This window comes from Alligator mississippiensis, chromosome 13 (genome assembly GCF_030867095.1).
Source record: "Alligator mississippiensis isolate rAllMis1 chromosome 13, rAllMis1, whole genome shotgun sequence".
Taxonomy (NCBI): Eukaryota; Metazoa; Chordata; order Crocodylia; family Alligatoridae; genus Alligator; species Alligator mississippiensis.
Window position 1 is genome coordinate 32949187 of NC_081836.1, and position 18805 is coordinate 32967991.

The 18805-nt window shown below is 37.0% G+C and overlaps 1 protein-coding gene across 16 annotated transcripts in view; it reads left to right on the forward strand.

Annotated features, from left to right (window-relative positions):
- The window catches only part of RBFOX1 (RNA binding fox-1 homolog 1), a 1765957-nt gene that overhangs the window by 679358 nt on the left and 1067794 nt on the right, over positions 1–18805 (forward strand). For all 16 annotated transcript variants that reach the window (XM_059716749.1, XM_059716748.1, XM_059716737.1 and 13 more), the window contains one exon: positions 11803–11850. In XM_059716749.1, coding sequence (XP_059572732.1) covers positions 11803–11850 — 48 coding nt within the window. The remainder of the gene's footprint in view (positions 1–11802; positions 11851–18805) is intronic.

The window sequence follows — 18805 nt, forward strand, 5'->3', positions numbered from 1 at the left end:
GAGATACTTAAACTAGTGCTGCACTATTATGGAGCAGCCTTCCAGTGAGTCTTAGGATGGATTTTTTTTTCCCTATGTAGCTGGATTGTCTTACTAGGAATTCTCTACTTATTTGAGACATTCAGCACATAACAGTTAGACTAGAACTTCAGATGTTCAGTTTTCATCTCTACTATAGTAAATATTATAATGTAAAGATGATCAAAGCTATCAAAAATATAAAGTTGTTAACATGAAATTAAGGTGATTTTTTTATTTTTTGCAGGCAGCCTTGTCATTAGCAAGTTTTTGGAAGACTTGCTTCATTTTCCAGGCTTTGGTTAATAAAAAGATGAAGATATTTCTTCCAATAATATAGGGGTTTAAGTTTATTCAAGCTGTCCATAAAAATGTAAAGCCCATAAAATAAAACTTGATTATCTTGCTTTCCTGTTACATTAACTATAATAATTTTGCTTAATGTTTGTCTCCCATTGTTTAATCTTTTATGATTGATGTATAACTTTTTAATATTCAAAATTATTCAGTGATTATTACTTAAAACTTCAGTATTTACATCCAAATGGCAAACCAATACCCATTCGTTAGTAATTTTGCTGTATGGAGGCCAATTCATTTTATGTGCATAAAATACTTGAACAATTTGATCACTGCAGTCCCTTTATTCTATACAACAGAATCTGGTGGAAAGTTGAAATAGATTTTGCAAAGTTATTTGCTTCCATCTGCTGACCATTTGTGATATTGCAGTCACAAATCAGAAAAGTTTAGCAAACGTGAAGCAAAACATTTACACGTTTACAAGTCTTTTCCTTTTTCATACTAGTGTGTATATGAAATCAGTTCCTTTTCCATATTATATTTTATTATTTTCACATAAAAATTAAAATGTTAGTACACGTGATTTTTTGCAAGCCTTTGCATTTTATTTAACTTTTAAACCTTTGCTGTTTGTTTTCTTTTTCACTTGCTCCACTACTCTAATTAAGTGCTTACATTTTGTAGCTATGCTTGTTATCCCAAATACGAAAATAGTCTGTTGTTGCAAAAATGTAAATATTAAAGCAATTAATACTTGTATTAGGGGTGAAGACATTGTAATTAGAAGCATGTATATGCCCTATTGCCAGGTAGGTTCATAAATCAAGTCTCAAGTGTATAATTGCAGCAGAAAATGTTTGTGAAATGTTTATATGTAAGTGTCATGTCTTGCTCAATGTGCCTCATAATGGAATTGAAAAAAAATGGAGAGGAAAGAGAGAAGGTTTTTGAAAAAAGAAAGACCTTGTATTTGTTGAAATAAAATAATAAGTGATCATGGGTCAAAGACAACATATATAACCATAAGGTAAATATAGGCATTCTAAAAATTACTATTAGATACTAGTACTTTGCCCATTGTACAAATAATATTTTTAATAGCATCCACTACAGCTAGCTTCCCGGATCTAGCAAGTAATGAATTAGATATGTTATTGTTTAAATATTATCAGAATTTACTGCAGAATTAGAAAATATGAGGAAGACTTTCCAATATAGGACAGCTGTTGTTAGTAATAAGTTTTCAAGTCAATATTTGACCTCCCAGGAGTGGATCCAGAATTTTTAAAAGGGTGTGTGACCAGTGGTGCAGGGGATGGGCAGACCATGACACAGGAGCAGCAGCCAGGGACTTTTTAAAGTTCCCAGATAAGGTAAGAATCTGCCCCAGCCATTTTCCGCGCTCTGCTTCCTTTGCCTCGGCACTCAGCAACCAGTCCTCTTACCTCCCTTTTATCCTCTGTGCTTATGCCTCTGGGTGTGTAGGGAGAGACCTGACCATTACTGCTGCTGTCGCCCCAGCCTAGTCACTCCTGCCCTGCTGCAGCTAAGAATTAAGCAAGTGGCCGCATAAAGGGCCAAGCTCAGCTAGGGACATCAGTGGCAGCAGAGGGGGTTCCCCCCAGATACATGCCTGCTCTCAGGCTGGGGAGAACCACAAGAGAAACCTGACAGGGATGGGGAACCCATCTGTAGCTGCTGCTGCCACCACCACCGCCACCACTGTCCCTGGATGATCCTAACTCCCTATGCAGCTTAACTGAAGTGAGGCTTGAATACCTTTGGAGTGCCTCTGGCCCTGGGGTCAGCTGGGGGCAATAGGAATGGCAGGTGGGGCAGAATGGGAGGGAAGGAAGGTGCTGCTGAACAGGAAGGGAAGGGAAGGGAAGGGAAGGGAAGGGAAGGGAAGGGAAGGGAAGGGAAGGGAAGGGTGGCCCAAGAGATGGAGGGGAAACTTCAATAATGTCCCTGGATGTTGCTCTTATGGCATGCTCTGAAAGGCAGTGCAACTGTGCTGCTACACGCCCTCAGGATTTGTCTCTGCCCAGAGGTAGCCATGGGATCAGTGAGCTCAGACAGAGACATAGCTGGCTATACTGTGCCCTGGGCAGTACCCACCTTCTGCAGCCTGCACCTGCCCTGCACCAGTTCTGACTCTCAGGCAACTGTTTTTGGCAGCAAAAATAGGAGATGACATCTCTCTCAACAACAGTGAACCTGCTCCTGTACCATGTGCTGCCACTGCTTTTCTGCCCTCCCCTCTGCCAGAACTGGAGCAGGGAAGGTGCAGGGTAGGAGAAGGGTGGATGGGGGATAGGAGGGTAAGGCTTTCACTAGTTTCATCCTACTGCCCTTCACCTCTTTCTTAGGCAGTGCCCAGTTCTCCTGCCCTGGTCACCCACCCATCATTATAGTACTCATACAATGTTCTAAGGAAATTGAGCAAGATGACTATTTCATGTTCTCTCTTTTCCATCACTGGATTTGTATCATTAAGCTTGCTTCATGTTGTATAGCCTGTGTATTTTTTGGCAGAGAAGAAAACGGATATTACAATGCATACTAAATATCACATCATTTAGCTGAAGGCATTCCTCAATCACAGAACAAAGGTGGAAACAAAACAATTAGATGAATGTTATTTGAAACTCCCAGTTTACCATTCACTGGTCAAAAGATGAAATCTGCCTTTTCTCTCCAACAGTAAAGGAGGACTTAAGCTTTGTAGTGGATTCTAATATCTTAACAAAAAAGATGTTAGGCCTTCCATGGCTTGGGGACTTAAACTGAGAACCAGCTGGCTCTTTCCAGAGATAAGCTTTGTGTGTCTATGAAAACATGGAGCCCAGAGACAAAGGGGAAAAAAATGTTACCTTGTCCCCCTGGATATTTGTCTTGTAAAAGCTTTGAGGTCTGCCTATGAAGAATTTCACTTCCATTGCTGCCATTATCTCAGTTGTTCATAAACTTGTCTGAACTATTTTTGTTTTTATCATGTGTTGGTATATCAAAACCTTAATAATCTGGCTCTTACGAAATAAGAATATAGATGTTCCTTTTTTGTATTTTTTCCCAAGTAACTATCATTACCTATGCATAATAATTCCATCACTATGTTAAGTCAGACCTAACCATAAGAAGGATTTTCTCAGTTAAATGTCTTATCCAGAGGAGTGCAGAAATCTAGAACTTTTGTCTTAGAGATATTACCTTTTATTAGACCAACCAGGAAATTGCAAAGAACTCCAATCTTTTTCTGCAAGGTTTCAGGCTCAAATGCCCTTCATCAGGCTCAGGGAAAATTAAAAATGGTAAAAATTCCCCATAGGAAGGAAATAAAATCCTATGGGGACTTTTTACCATCTTTAATTTTCCCTGAGCCTGATGAAGAGTGTTTGAGCCCAAATGCTTATGGAAAAATATTTTTTTTTGCAATTTCCTAGTTGGTCTGAAAAAAAGGATAATCTCTGAACCAAGAGTTCTAGATTTTTCCATTTCTATGTCTCAGACCAACATGGCTACCAAATACATCCCTTATCTAGAGGAGGTTTGCTTTATAGTTGGTTTTAGGATCCAGTGTAAGATTCAGTTATTTCAACAGATACATTCTTAAATGTATGGGGACTCATATCTAGGTTTGTTTTATCATGTATGTGTATGTAATTGGTTTTTGTATTAATTGGAAATGCCCTTTTGAGTTTCTTTGTATAGCCTTTGGAAGTTGTTTGGTTAGCTCATGAATCAGATCATTTGTCTACCTACCTTTTCATTTAATTTTGTATTGGTTATATTTTTGTGACTCCTTAAAATGTATTATTAAGTAACAGAGCAAGAGGTAATAGTAGAATTATAGAGTTATATATAATAGTAGAGTTATATACACCTTTATGAAGCATGGCAAGGGGTTTGTCAGATAGCTAAAGAGTGATATCAACTGAACTAGATGTGAACATCGTTTAGTCAACTTCTGTAGACTCAAATTCACATCATCTTTTGTGGTGTTACCCCCAGAAAACTCCCACATGCTGGGAGCCCATCCTTGAAGTGCAAAGTGAGGGAATATTTCTTGTGATAAATCTTGATTTCACATTGCAAGTTCCTTTTCATTCTGCACCATAAACCTTTACTGTGTATCAGCTTCAAATTCTCCCATTCATACTCATGACTTGGTTGGCTCAAATGTCAATTCTGTTATCTCATTCTTAAGAGTTATCAGTATTGTACATGCTTCTTCAACCATGGAAAGAACAACTTTATATCTTGGGGGTTGCTAATGGAACAAGTAAGTTTCACTTCTAGGTCTATATTTCAAACCTGTTCCAAGTCAGCAGTTCCAGAAGGGTTTTTTTTTGCTAGTTAATAAACTTTTGATACAAGTTGGCTTTCAGTCCGTTTCTAAAGTTTCCACACACAACATACATGAATACGATCACAAATAATACTAATTATTCTTAAGAAATCAATGAAGTGCTGAGTAACCATCCTGATCCATATTGTACATTACTGGGACAGGGAGTCTGTATATGTATCAAACTATATTGAAGACATACAAAAAACTAGAACCCTTGGTTCCAAAATGATACCTTTTATTAGACCAACTGGAAAAAGGCAAGAAAATTGTCCTTTTCTGCAAGCTTTCGGGATCAAAGTCCCTTTGTCAGGCTCTGGGAAAAGTGTAGATGGTACAAGATGGTAAAAAGTCGCCATAGGTAGGAAATAAACTTCATTTTTGCACAGAGAGAGCTGAAGATGAAAGTTTGTCCGCGGTAAAGATGGTAAAGTTAAACATGTGTTATAAGTGTTTGCAGAATCTGAAGACAAGGTACTACATACCATTTGTGAAAGTCATAGTTTTCCTATCTGCAGCTTCTGTACATTTTATCAGGTCCTGCTTCTTGTTTCTTAGTTGTTTTTGTCCAACACAGTAAATAAACAAGTATTTTATGATTTGATAGTGATGTTTTAATAACCAAAAACTGAAAACTCAATGGGTAAAGAATTAGCAGAACATTTTTTTTATGTTTATTCCCTAGTCATATGTAAATGGTAGGGCAAGTTTGACAATATCTATTCAACATTAGTTTCACATGGCTTTGTGCTTTAGAAGAGATGTTTATAGTAGGCAAAACACATAGTTAAATTTCAACATCTAATACATTACTGAACCAGCCAGAGAATGTTGACACTAGTTGTGTCAGAAAAAGTGTTTCCTTTCCCCTTGGACAATTAAAGGTTCAGATAAGCATGCATGGCTCTGATATGAACCATGCTGGATACTTAGGCAACCTGAGTTAAGTCACTATTTGGGAACAAGGTAGTTGAATGTTTGTGTTTTGAAAAGGCCAAGTCATAGACCATCAGAAGACATCAAACATAGCAGAATCAACACCAATCATATTTTGTTTCTGCCATTTAAAAATTTTAATTGGGCTTCTTGAATGATGGCATGAGCAAGATAACAAACCACAATATCATATAAATTAAAAACAACACAGGCTTAATAAATTAATTGGTACAGGGTAAGCTGAATAGTCCTGAAAAGATGTCAGGTGTGTTACTTGTGCCAGATGGCTTTTTTTTGTGTCACTAGTGTGGTCTTCAACAGGAAACAAAAGTTATTTGGTGCACTTTTTCATTTTGCAACTGCCATGACTTTATATTATGAATGAATCCACAATACATACAAGCTTTACCAGTGCCAGCCTTAAGGATGGGAGATTGCCCAGGGCACCATGGTTAGCAGGGCTGCCCCACACACAGTGCCCAGCCCAGCCTGATTCTTGGCTCTAGCCACTGCTCAGGAAGAGTTGGGCTGGGCATGTGCAAGAAGGGTGGCTTCTGCACCAGTCTGCCCGCTTTGTCCCTTCGCAGCAGCAGCTGTGGGGGAGGGAGTGAGTGAGAGAGGGGAGCACCAAGTTTGCTCAGGGCACCGTTTTGTCTAAGGCCAGCTCTGAGCTTTACTCTTGTCAGGGAATCCAGAATTTTTCCCATAAAAGAGCACATGAACACCTACATGTTTTTCTTTTAAATGTGTAATCAATAACAAATTAAAGATTGCCTTTCAGCTAAAAGAGTAAATTATGGGTCTAAAATAGACTCATTACTTGCAGCTTATCATAGATTATTAATCTGTTCTATTGTTTCCTTTTAGTGCTATAAGCAATGGAAAATGTGTTAGTTATATGTTCTTAAGTTTTTAAATTATTCTCTTTCTTATAGAAAGAGCTAGCTCCAAAATAAGATTTATAAAATCATTAGGCCTCCTGTACACTGCACAGGGAAAGATAGACACCTCAGAATAGTGATCCAAAAAAAAAAACAAAACATACACCAGGCAGGGATCAATTTCATTTAGGATTATTTTGTAGGAAATACTGCAAAGAGCTGTGTCTTGCCCACACCCTTTTCGGGAGCTAGCTTGCCTGCAGGTAATTGCTTCTGTATTTTGAAATTCAGAGCCTCTTCCTAGAAACAAGAGACCTGTGTCCAATTTCCTCTTCAGCCAGAAGTGGTTCAAATTCACTCCCTTAGACAGTGCCCTAATCACCAGGTTCTTGGTTAGTTTGGGTTGGGTACCTACAAATCCTGCAGGAGAAAGAGTGACCACAATTCTTTAGTGCATGGGTGTAATACCCGAATACCTCTTCTGGTCACCACCTGGCACCCATTGTGTTGCTTTCTTTGACTCCTCAGGGTCCCACCCTGCTATCTTGCCTGCCATACCTTGATATTATAAATTGACAGGGAGGCTGCCTCTCCTCTAGAGGGCAAAGAGGGTTTTGGATGGTAGGCCTTTTTCTGGGTTGAGCCTCTCCCCAGCCTTGTTCCAGTTTACTCTGTCTGAGCCCCTTAGCCTGTGTCCACTGTCCCAGGACCACACACAAGCTCTTGGGCCCCAACTCCAGCCATGCCCTTGTGGCTCTGGCTCCCTTGGCCCCTGCTTCAGTCCTTGTGGGCCCCGGGTTCCTCAGCCACTGATTTTTTCCCTTGTGAGTTCTGGGCCTGCACCCGTCACAGAAAAAATTGTGATTTTTTTTATCAGGGAAAACCAGGATCCCTGCTAATTACTCTGTCCAGGCATCCCTCATTATCGCTGCTGGCCTCTTGGCCACCTCTTCCCCCCCAGCCTGGTAGGTCCCATAGCAACCTGACCTGCAGGCTTGCATTCAGGGCTGTATTTCAGGGTTCTACCCCTCATTCCCTGCCCCCCGCCACAGTTACACTGAGACACTCATAGCAAGAAGTGGAGCTATTGATTCTGGTCCCTGCTCCCAGGACTACATTTTATCCAGTGGTAAGTTAAATATAATACATATAAACTTCCCAGGGAGCAAGAACAGGAAGCAGAATCTATGACTTCTCCAGGTGAAATGTGCAGGATACCCCGTCATGTACTCACAGGGTTAGGCCCCTTAGGCAAAGGAATAACTATTCCCACTGGGTTGAGGTAGAAACCGGGGACAAGCTCTTCAGATGCGGGTATTTCTGAACATGTGCAAAACAGGAATCTGGAAGTCAAATAGAGAGATGCATCATGAATTTAGAGACCATCAGGGTTAAAGAGCAGTTAAGTAGGGGTTTGTGAATTGCAGTTTTGTACTTAAGTGTCTCCACTTCATTATACCTGTGTTAAGTACCTAAGTATTTTACCAGATATAACTTGAAATCTATATCTGTAAAAAAAAAAAAAAAAAAAAAAAAAAAATTACCTAACACTGTAGAGAATTCATTCAAGATGGGGAGGAGTAAAACTTTAAGTGGCTTTTGCCAGCTAGAGTTCCACCTGCATTTCTGGCTAGGATAAGCTAGTCAAAGATGATTCAAACAAGTATCTTAATATGCAAAACACTGGTTTAACAGTGTTTTTAAACCATCATTTAACCATGTTAGTCCTTGTGCACAATACTGAATCAAGATTTGTGCTTAAAAATAGAGCTAGTTTTTATACTGTTCTTATTTTGGGAAATCTAAGGATAAGTAAATCTCGAGATGTACCACTGGATAGTACTTCTAAGAATGTTGACACCATACGTTTATCAAATTGAAGTATTTTATAAGGGAGATATGTGTCATCTTTATTTCACTGACGGGGAAATAGAGCCATCATGAAGTAAAATAATTTATTAAAAGTTGTACAACAGGTCAGGTTTTCAATCCAAATCCTTATCTACTGGACAGCAGTATCTTCCCTGCCTCTGGTAGCAGTTTACTTGTAGCCACATTTTGTAGTAGCTGCTGACTTTGCAGCTGGAACTCTTCAAACTATTCTCAGTTGGGCTGGTTTATGTTTATTAGCACCCATTCCTAGGAAGCAGTTTACAGGGCACAGGAAACTTCGCAGATAAATGTAGGGAAAAGAAATCTCTCTTCCATTTGTCCAGGTAAAATCGGAAGTTTTTCACATTGTCTTTTGAATAGTGGATGTTTATGAATTTAGGTGTGAAAAAGCTTGCAATGGAAAAGGACAATGGCAAAATAACAAGATTAAATAGTCTATGGGAGAATGAAGGGGAGTAAAGCTATGCAGGTTGTTCAGTGAGTAGTATTCCTCATTTGTAATAGTCTTAGCTTGATTTTGATGACAGCTGGCTTATACTGTGCTTGCTTTTAATAGAAGTCAGTGTATGAAATAGAAGTACTGTTGTCCTTGGTAATATGAAATGATATGATTCATTTTGATTAACCAATAAATATGTTAAAGAGCATTACATTATTCCTAAATGGTAATTCAGAATGCAGCAAACAGGTAGCTAATGAAGTCTGCAGTTAAACTGCAGAAAATAAAGTTTCTAGCGCTGCATATATATAATATATATAAAAATAAAGTACTCAGTACTTTTGAAAAGGGTAGGAATAAATGGAAGGCATTTTGAATCTACCAGTATGCAGAGGTACTAGTACTTCCTTGTCTAGAAAATAGGAAGAAAAAAGGTCAAATGAATCAAAGTTAAAAGAAAATGCTTGTACATAAGATAATACGCAATAAAGCATGGCTCTTTGCATGAGATGCTTCAGACAAATATAGCAAAAAATATTAAAGGTCCTGAGGTGTGCTAACATAATTAAATTAGGAAATACAGATGTTTTGGTGGAAACGCTTTATTTTAGGGGGAAGATAGAATTTGAAAACAAATTTTACAGAAAAAATGTAAGGCATTTTACAATTATTGCAGTACAAAATATTTTTGCAGGATATCTGATTTTATATATGTATAAGATTTATATCTTATATATATATATGAGAGAGTGCTGACCTCATTTTATGTACTTGTATTTTTTTCATTTTCACTATCTTCCCTGCTATGTATGTATGTATTCAAATCTCTTCCCAACTTTTTTCCTTTTTTTTGCCCTTCCTTCAATAGAAAATGTTGTGGTAAAGACTTGAGCTACACAAGGACCTGTGCTCTGTGTCTACTCAAACAATATCTTCCCTAAGTTAAAGGTGACGAAAGGCCGTTAATTTATAATTAGCCATGTGGATATATTGCCAGGAAGAAGTTTAAGGGGTTGTTCATTTATTTATTGGCCCTACTGTTTGTTTTCTCTTATTTTCAATGGGAAAAGCTATCAGAAAGGCACTTAACCCAGTAACTCCTAGCCAGTAATCTACAGTGAGTCAAAGTGGTTGTAGTTTTTATTAAGAATTTTTTTTTACCTGAAACTACCAAGTCTCTTCCTTCGCTGTACTCTGAATAACACCTCTTTCAACAGAAATCTGTTATGTTGCGGTAATTAAACGAAAACAATAGCTCAGAGCACCCAACTAGAGCAAAAGTGAGTTTGAAAAACAAAGCAAAACATGTCACACTTAATCTTTCCATTATTCTAATTGACTGAAAATTTGTTATGCTGGCTGTTTGCAAAAATTAATGTGTAGAACAAAATCATGATTCAAGAAAATAAATGAAGTCCAGAGTATGATTTCCATACGAGCAATGAACTATCCATGTATATCTTTTGAAGTGAAGATTGGCACTATTATGGAATAACATGAACAGAGGTCAGATAATTAGAACTGGCAAATAGTAAAGATACAGAACTGCACAGACAACTGGAAATAGACCTGGGATTCCAATCTGTAGTAACACTACTACAAGATTAAACATTTGTTGCAAGGTGGAGGACTTAAAATAACAGGATAAGAAGGAAATGAATAAAGAAATAGGAAATCAATTAAGCTGTGGTATGAGGTTCGTTGAGCATCCAAGCTCAATTCAAGTCAAAGGTGGCATAGAACCTCTGAAAATCAGAAGTGTAAATGCTAGAGTCACATGAGAGATTCTGGAGCAGTAGTTCAAACTATTCACTCACTGAGTGCTCTGACAGGGAACATTTGGATAACTTGGCCAAATCGATTGCTTTAGTAGTACAAATAATATGAGTACCAGAGGATGTATCAAGATGTTAGTTGTTAGCTGTCAAGTGGGAGTAGATACTTGATACATTTAGTGGACATAATCTATGCTCTTTCACTATAGAATTGTTATAAAAATGAAATCATATTTAAGTCTTTGATATAGGGAGAGACGAAAGAACAATTGAATAGTTAGTGAAATATAGAGATGCAAATAAAAATAAGAAATGTGCCCAAAACATGCAATTCTGATTCATGGCATGTTAATATAAGGTCCATTTAACATACAGCAGTCTTTTTAGTAAACTAATTCAGATGTTTCATCTACAATCAGAAGCTGTAGAGGTAAGGAAGAAGTGCCATAAGCAATGAATGGAAGGGTATGAAGTATCACCAAAACTGAAGCTGTTGGATCTTAAAAGAACATAAGCACAAAAAATTCATGTAGGCAACATAAATATACATGAAGTAAAGAACTGAAAGAATCTATAGTGTAGTCAGTTCCACAAAATGAGTATCTTCAAGTAGTCAGCCAATATAAAACAACTTCTGCTATGTCATCTGAGATTTAAACATCACTAAAGAGCTCTTAAAATGTAAGTTCTGATTCATGGGTATTATCAAGACAAAAGTACATTTGCTTGATTCCTTTTTTTTTTCCACTTATGACAATAGTGAATTTGTCTATTTACATGAGTTGAATGGAATTCTAAAGTTTGTGTTTAGAGACGAGAGGGAGAAATCATGTTTCCTTAAAGGATAAGTGTAAAAAAGTGAATCGCTTGACAAACCAGAGAAGGCTTACAATTTTATTGTTTAGCTAGTTTCTGTCTATTGAAGTAAATTTGTTTTTTATGATCTTTGAATTCTATCTTATGGGACATCTGCTTCTAATAAAGCTTAATAAGGCTTACTTAAAGCCTTTATAAGTTGAATGTAATTTTAAGGGTACTGTACATACAAAAATAACATTGCAATAAAGGGTAATGGGTTGAGAAGCAGCTTTCAGAACTTTGGTGCCCTTTCTTTGTTCTGAGTTTTTCCATGACTGTGGAAAATGTGTTCTATGGCATGAGCTACCTTTCTGATTAGTGTTTTCTTCTTTCTTCTCTGTGTGTCTTCAGGATACTAAAGCAGAGTGCAGTTCCTGTGTAGAAACAGAGGACAGAAAAGTAAGTGATTTATTTTAATGTCATCTTTGGGTGTGTCTCTCTGACTTTTTAAAAAAATGCTATCAAAGCTTGTCTATTTGTGTTACTTGATGTTAAAAAAATACTTTTAATGAAATAGCATTTCATTAAATAGGCATAGTATAATTATGATTTTTTTTTTTTGCTTTGAAATGAGCTATAGTGTGAAGAAATGTTGGAAAATATTATACACGGACCATGAGAATAGAGATTCTCCATTATGTGGATGGTTTTGCTTACTGAGCATACTCAAATTAGAAATCCTTCAGAAGGGAATTGCAGCTCTCTCTCTTGTTATAGAATCTGATGTAAGCAGTTGAAAAGATAACACTGCTTTCCATTGTCTTCCACAGTGTTTTTAAGAGTGCTTTGAACAGGGTTAATATGGTACAATAAGTATGGCATTCTCAAGTTAGCCAAGTAATATTGTTCTATAGATTTCTTTCTTTGCTCCCTACAAACATAAACTCTGGCAATACTTTTGATCTCTCTGGAAAAAGATTATGTAAAACAGTTTAGCTTCTAGTTTCTTTCACAATTTTGACTGTTCAAGACTAGGAAATGTTGCGTCATAACTAATGTGTGTGTGTATATATATATATATATATATATATATATATATATATATTTTCAGTTCTCTTATCTAAATAGTTAATGTTTCTAATTTGTTAAAACTGAAAGAAAATGTATGAAGAAATCTTAAAGCTGTGCTGGACTTGTCCAACCTAAGATGGAAGGAAGTCTGTTTCTAATGCTAGTACAGTACTGTCAAACTATATCCAAAAGACACCTTTTAAAATGTTTTGTGTACTATTATTTTAAACACAGTAAAAATAATACAATGCTATTATGCACTTTCCAAAAATTAATTCTTTCTGATTATTTATGTTCGGTAAAATATATTTTCTGTGCAAACAACTAATTATCCAAATTCATTTCCAATAGTCTCCATACTCTACCAAGTAGACATCTACATGTTTTTATGTGTAACAGTTTTTAAAAAATAATTTTATTCTTGTCCACGTCAAATTTGTTGTCCAAACCCATGTTTATAATTTATAGATTGTTTTTCAAGTTTACTAAGTCACTATCAGTCAAGTTGCATTTTGTATATCATATAATATAATATTGTGATAAATGCAGCATTTCGATGCCTCATAATGCAACTAATTTGCTTTGTTCGTATGCATTAGATTAAGGGCTCACTAAATGAAGTGAAAGAATTTATTTTAGTGAAATATTTTAGTTAAAGGTATGCAGATGTTAAGAAATCATTTAAACATGTCAAGATACAAATTAATTTGGATATTGGAAGCATAGAATTAACCTAGTACTCTTGTAATACAACTTCTGTAATAGCTGAGCATTTTCTGTTTAAATACAGGGAGTATGGAATGCTTAACTTGGGTGTATTGAACATAAGGGAACTAGCCTTTGGGTACATACATAGTTAGTTGAGTAGGTGTACTAAATTAGATTGGGAATAGATTAGCCTGATCTATCAAACATCAGCCTCTCACCTCGGCCCTGGGGCTGCACTCTTCTTTACCTTCCCTGCCGCCCCCCCCAACCACCACACACACACACACATTGACAGAGCTACTTTTAGTCCTCTGACTGCCCCTGCTCCCCCAACCCTGGAAGGGCAACCTTCTCCCCAAGTCCCGAGTTACACCTGGATCCTGGTGCATCTACAATTGTGCAAATTAAACTAAGTCATGTGACCATAAACCAGGTGCACAATGAGAAAGAGTTAAAGGTAATATTGTTTCTAAATGGTTTTTTCATAATTCTCCATAGCAGAGCTCAAGATTACTTTTGATCATATTAAATCCAGGTACAGACATTCAAAAAAAACCCCAAGGCAGAAGCACTCTAAGTTGCATGCTTTACTCTAAGTGCCCTAAGTTAGGTTGGGAGTGAAGAGAACACATGCTCTCCCTTTGGGGTGGGGGGGAGGGGCATGCAGGCTGTCTGCACTGGCTGAGGCCAGCAGGTTGGAGGTGCTCCCATATGTCTCCCATTGGGCTCCCTGGGCCGGGCCACCCCTGATTGGCTGCCAGGCAAAGCTGAACACACTTCTTCCCCTGCTCCCAGCAGCATCAGCCACAGGCATAACAACATTACCTTGCTTGTCCATGCCCAGCTCTCATCCTGCATGAGCTGACGCAGCCCCAGGGAGCCAGGTAGTTCTCTTTCCTCCCCTCTTTATCCCTGCCCAGCAGCAGGCACTTGCAGCCCTCCGCTGTGCGCCAGGGAAAGAGGTGGTCCAAAGAAGGAAGGATTGGGTCCCTCAGTGCTGCAAAGGTGACTGGGATCCTGGCAGACTGCAACCTACCTCAAGTCAGGAGGGGTTCTAGTACAGAAGCTTATTAGACCGGTTTAACCTAATCACTTAAGTCTGATACTACATCCATTCAAGCCCATCTTAGACCGTATTCTGCCATTTTTTAATTGCTCTATATGCACTGAACTTCTGTTCTGTTATGGTTGTCGACCAGCTTCTGATCACTTATACCAGAGAGGTGTCTGTACCTAGCCTAACTTATGCCATATGCAAAGGGTAACAGAACACATGTGGAAAAAGGAAGAATGTTTTTGCTCCCCTGCATTTGTTGGCTTCAGTGTGAAATTGAAATAATTATTTTGTTGCTGGTAATATTTTGATTCATTGATTCATTTTCAATGTTGATGGTGGGTAATTACCCTTGTGATAAATTTATCTTATCATCCAAAGTCTTTAGATAATTTTTTCTGTTACAAATTTTGACATGCCTAAAATTCCATCCACATGTAACAAAGTGTTCTATTATGAGTAGTGAAAGGAGCTTTTCTATTTTCACAAGATCCTCAATTTGAATAAATAAATATTTTCTCTCCTTTATAGTTGGCGTATTTTCAGTTTTTCTGCAATCAGTGCCTGTATCTTAACAAGGTGAATGCTTAATAGGGTTATGCACAGTCATAAATAATAAACTTCACTGACTTGGTAGTTGTTTCCTGTCATGACTTGAACATCTGAAATGGCCTCTACCTCCAGCTTTCCTGGGTAGGAACTAAAAGATTCTAAGATATTCCAGGGCAGAATTCAGTGATAGCGATCATCATTATGAGTGCCATATTACACAAGAAAACAAAACTAAATCTATCTTTTGGAGAAAAGTGTTTTTTAAATGGTGTTTTCTACAATATGTATGAGAACTTTCCTTGTAGCAGTATGCTTTCATTTTGTAATAGTCCACCAATTTGATTTATTTTATATGTGATATGTAAATGGAGCTTGTCCAACATGCTTTCCATATTTTTTCTCAGTAATTTAAAGCAACCTACCTGTATTCTATATTTTGATTGGTGGAACAAAGAAAACCTTTTGTAGGTCAGCTATAAATATTGACTAAGAGATCCAACTGTTAGAACAGAATTTGCCCCTGTTGTGCTTTCTGATTTTGTGAATATGTTTGGAGATTTTTTTTTTTACTTATAATATGAAGACAAAGGTTAGCACTAACCACTGTAACTCAGGAAATGAGAAACAAAGGTTTATATTAATTTATGTAGTGCAGGAGGTGGAATAAGATTTATTTGAATCTGTGTAGTGCTCTTGAACTTCAGGGCCACCCAGTATAATTGTTTCTAATAAATAAAATGTACATTTAATACCTACAATCTAAGACACTGAATCCCTTGTTTTTTTCTAAAACTATTTTATTTTGCAACATAAACAGTATTTGTAATAAGCCATTGAAGTAATAGATTCTTCCACAAAACTCTGCATTGTTCTCTATTTTTAGGTCTCTGATTACAACTAAAATTTGTAGCTAGCATCTTCCATCCTGAATTCTTAAATATTGACTGGTAAAATCTATATTGTGGGATCTGTAAAGGAGCAGCCTGATTTTTCAGAGGCTTTCAAAGTTAGTGAGCAGAAAATACACAGTGCCTGTGGAATCAGGCTGTTCCTATGCAAGCCCCCAGTACAGCAAAGTACTTAAGTTTGGTTTTTTTTGGACCTTGCAGGCACTTAGATTCATGAATGGGCTGAAATGCTTTGCCAGATTTAGACATACAATTGGATTTTGGAGCTTAACAAGAGATACCCAGTTTAAAAACTTTGGTTTATGTTCTCATTCCAAGAATAAAGAATCCTGAAACATGTTGGTTCAAGGTAAGCTGGCAAATAGGGGGAAAAAAATCCCAAAAGAAAAAAAAAATCAAACCTTAATGTATGATCCACTTTTGCTTCTTCTCTTGTAACCTTCATTGCATATAGTGAAGCAAGTCAGAAAAGTCTGTGTAGCCTGTCTTTTAATTCAGGTTAAGTGTCCTTTCTTTCATGTAAAAAGGCTACAATTAAATACCCAGTTTATTTTTTCCCCTATAAGTCAGTCCTATATTAAGCGCTGAGGTGTTAGACATTAGTTAGATTTATTTCTGTGGGAAGAAAGGTCGCTTACCATTCACCTTGCACTCCAGGGAGCAGTCAGTTTCATCCTGCTGAATAACATCCTGATCACAAAAATGAAATGAAACCATTTTGTCAAGTCTCTGTGCTTTCTAATAAGTATCCATGAAAAGAAAAATCTTCAGTGACAAATTCTTTATTTTTTTTCTTTACAATTAAATCCATGGTGGTTTAATTAAAATTGTCAGAGAGAGCTGTAAAGGATTACATTGGCTTTTCATATTATTTCAATTTTAATCTTTTTTATTTTAATGGTGGTAGCTGTAAAGACTAGTATATAATAGGGTATTTTCATGTATCTCATAAATCAGACATAACTCCACTTCAAGTGGGTATCATTATAGCAGTGTCAACAGCACAAGAATCAGGTCCTCTGGCTTCAGTTAGAATCTTAAATATGTAAGAAAACCTATTTAGGGGATTTACTCCAATGAGCATGTTGTCTTTTATGAATATTTGAGATTTCCCTGGAGACTTGTATTATTTTATGTTTTACCTTTACTTAATTGATCTACACTTGGATCTGGAGAGTACAGATTTTCAACTGTTGTTTCTTCACTTCCTTGGTTTTGAAATATTTCTATTTAGCCCTTAATTCAGCAAACCACTTTTCAATGTTGTTTTCTAACTTTTGGGAGTGAAATAGTGGATGTATTGTTAGGATTGTGTTATTCCATTCAGATGAATTGAAATGTTTAACTCGTTTTGATAACTTTTTTTCTATGTCACTTGCTCATGTCTCAATGCTGTTCCATCAGGGCTAATAAATGGGACTTGAGAGACTTAAACTTCTGATACTTAAACTTCTAGCTTGTTTCTGATACACATTCACATTTCTGAATTTTTATCTGAAGTATTTGTATCAACATAGTTGGTTTGGAAATTGTAACAAGAAGGAACTTTATCAGAATATTTCAGAAAGACCATTATTGACCATGATCAGAAACTGTAATTGCAGTTGGAGGGGAGATTCATATGTTTAAAAAAGAAAATAAAGCAAAGCCCCCTCCAAAATATTTATTTTTGTTCCTTTGTAAAACAGGGGGAAAGTGCAGGGGTAGTGACATTGGTTGGTCTGATTTTGTTTGAAATTCTCTGTTACATTTCTCTGGATCTAATCATTGTGCCCTGTTTTCAATGTTGTTAAGGTGGGCCAAATTCTCATCTGCATAAACTAGTATTTATTAAACTGGTATCTGGGGAAATATTCCTCCTCATTTCTTTCCTACAGGCAAGTACTCCATCACTGTTTTGCAGTGCATTATAGGATGTTGTCCTGTGTTGGCCCACCAGAAGTGGAACTGATGCATTACAGTATTCTAACCTGGAATAATTTCTTCAAAAACTTTTGTTCAGCATGATTGATGTTCATCCTTGTGCAAAAGGCCAGGAAAACACCTATGCCCTACTTGAGTCCAAGTCTTTAGAGGCCTTACTGGGAACTTAACTGGTAGAGAGGACATAGGTTGTTCCTCTGCACAGAAAGGAATTTAGGCATGTATTAGTTCCCTACAGATAAATGCATATTGATACATCCATTACTATTACAGAGATGTAGACTCTTATGCATGCTAATCTGTTTAGTTTAAATCAGCTTCTAATTGAAAATGAACGCTTCAGAAATGTGAGTGGAGGAGCTGAAAAAACCTGGTGTGTTAAATGAAAGGATGTACACCATGCCTTCAGGCTGGAGATTTGGAGAGCTGGGTATTACTGTTACAAAACTGATTGAGCTCTGGATTCCTTGCCCATCTGTCCATATGATTATTGCTATACCCTTGTAACTCCTTGGGGCCATTCTGTAATTTTGCCTCACCCATTATGAAAGTGATGATGGGGAACAGGAGATTTACTGACTTGTACAAGGAGGTAGGATAATAATTTTTATTTATTATTATTAGTGTTTTTTCTTTGCCCCCTCTGCTATTCCTTGTCTCAACTGAATTGCACAGGGCAATACATCACAGTACATATGAGGAGGGGATCAACCACCTGCCTCTAGAACTCCTGTAAGAGCAGACCATTGTGCAAATATCAGGAGAATTCATAATGAAGGAAGCATGTGAGATTGCAGCCGAAGGCAGTTGTCTGTTGGTTTAGTCATTTAGCTTGATAGAAACACGATTCCTGTGTCAGAAAGTTTATATTAGATATCCAATGCTATGGTGCTTTATTTCATGGAATTTACACCTAACTTTTGAAAGTGTAAACACCAAACTGTATATTGAAAACTATCTAGCCTACCTCTCTTTCCTGCATTGTGTTGTTTAGGACTTTGTGAAATAAAAAGACAGTTATACAATTGTAATTGTTACACAGTGCTTTGTATGTTCATTTCTAGTAGTTGATCCACCAAGCAGAATCTTTTCCTTTACCTCAAGTGGCAGAGATCTGTGCTTAGCTTTGTTATCCTGGGAACAAGTTTCACTGAGTGAATTTCACTGATAAATTCTTTAATTTTATCATAGGTTTCTT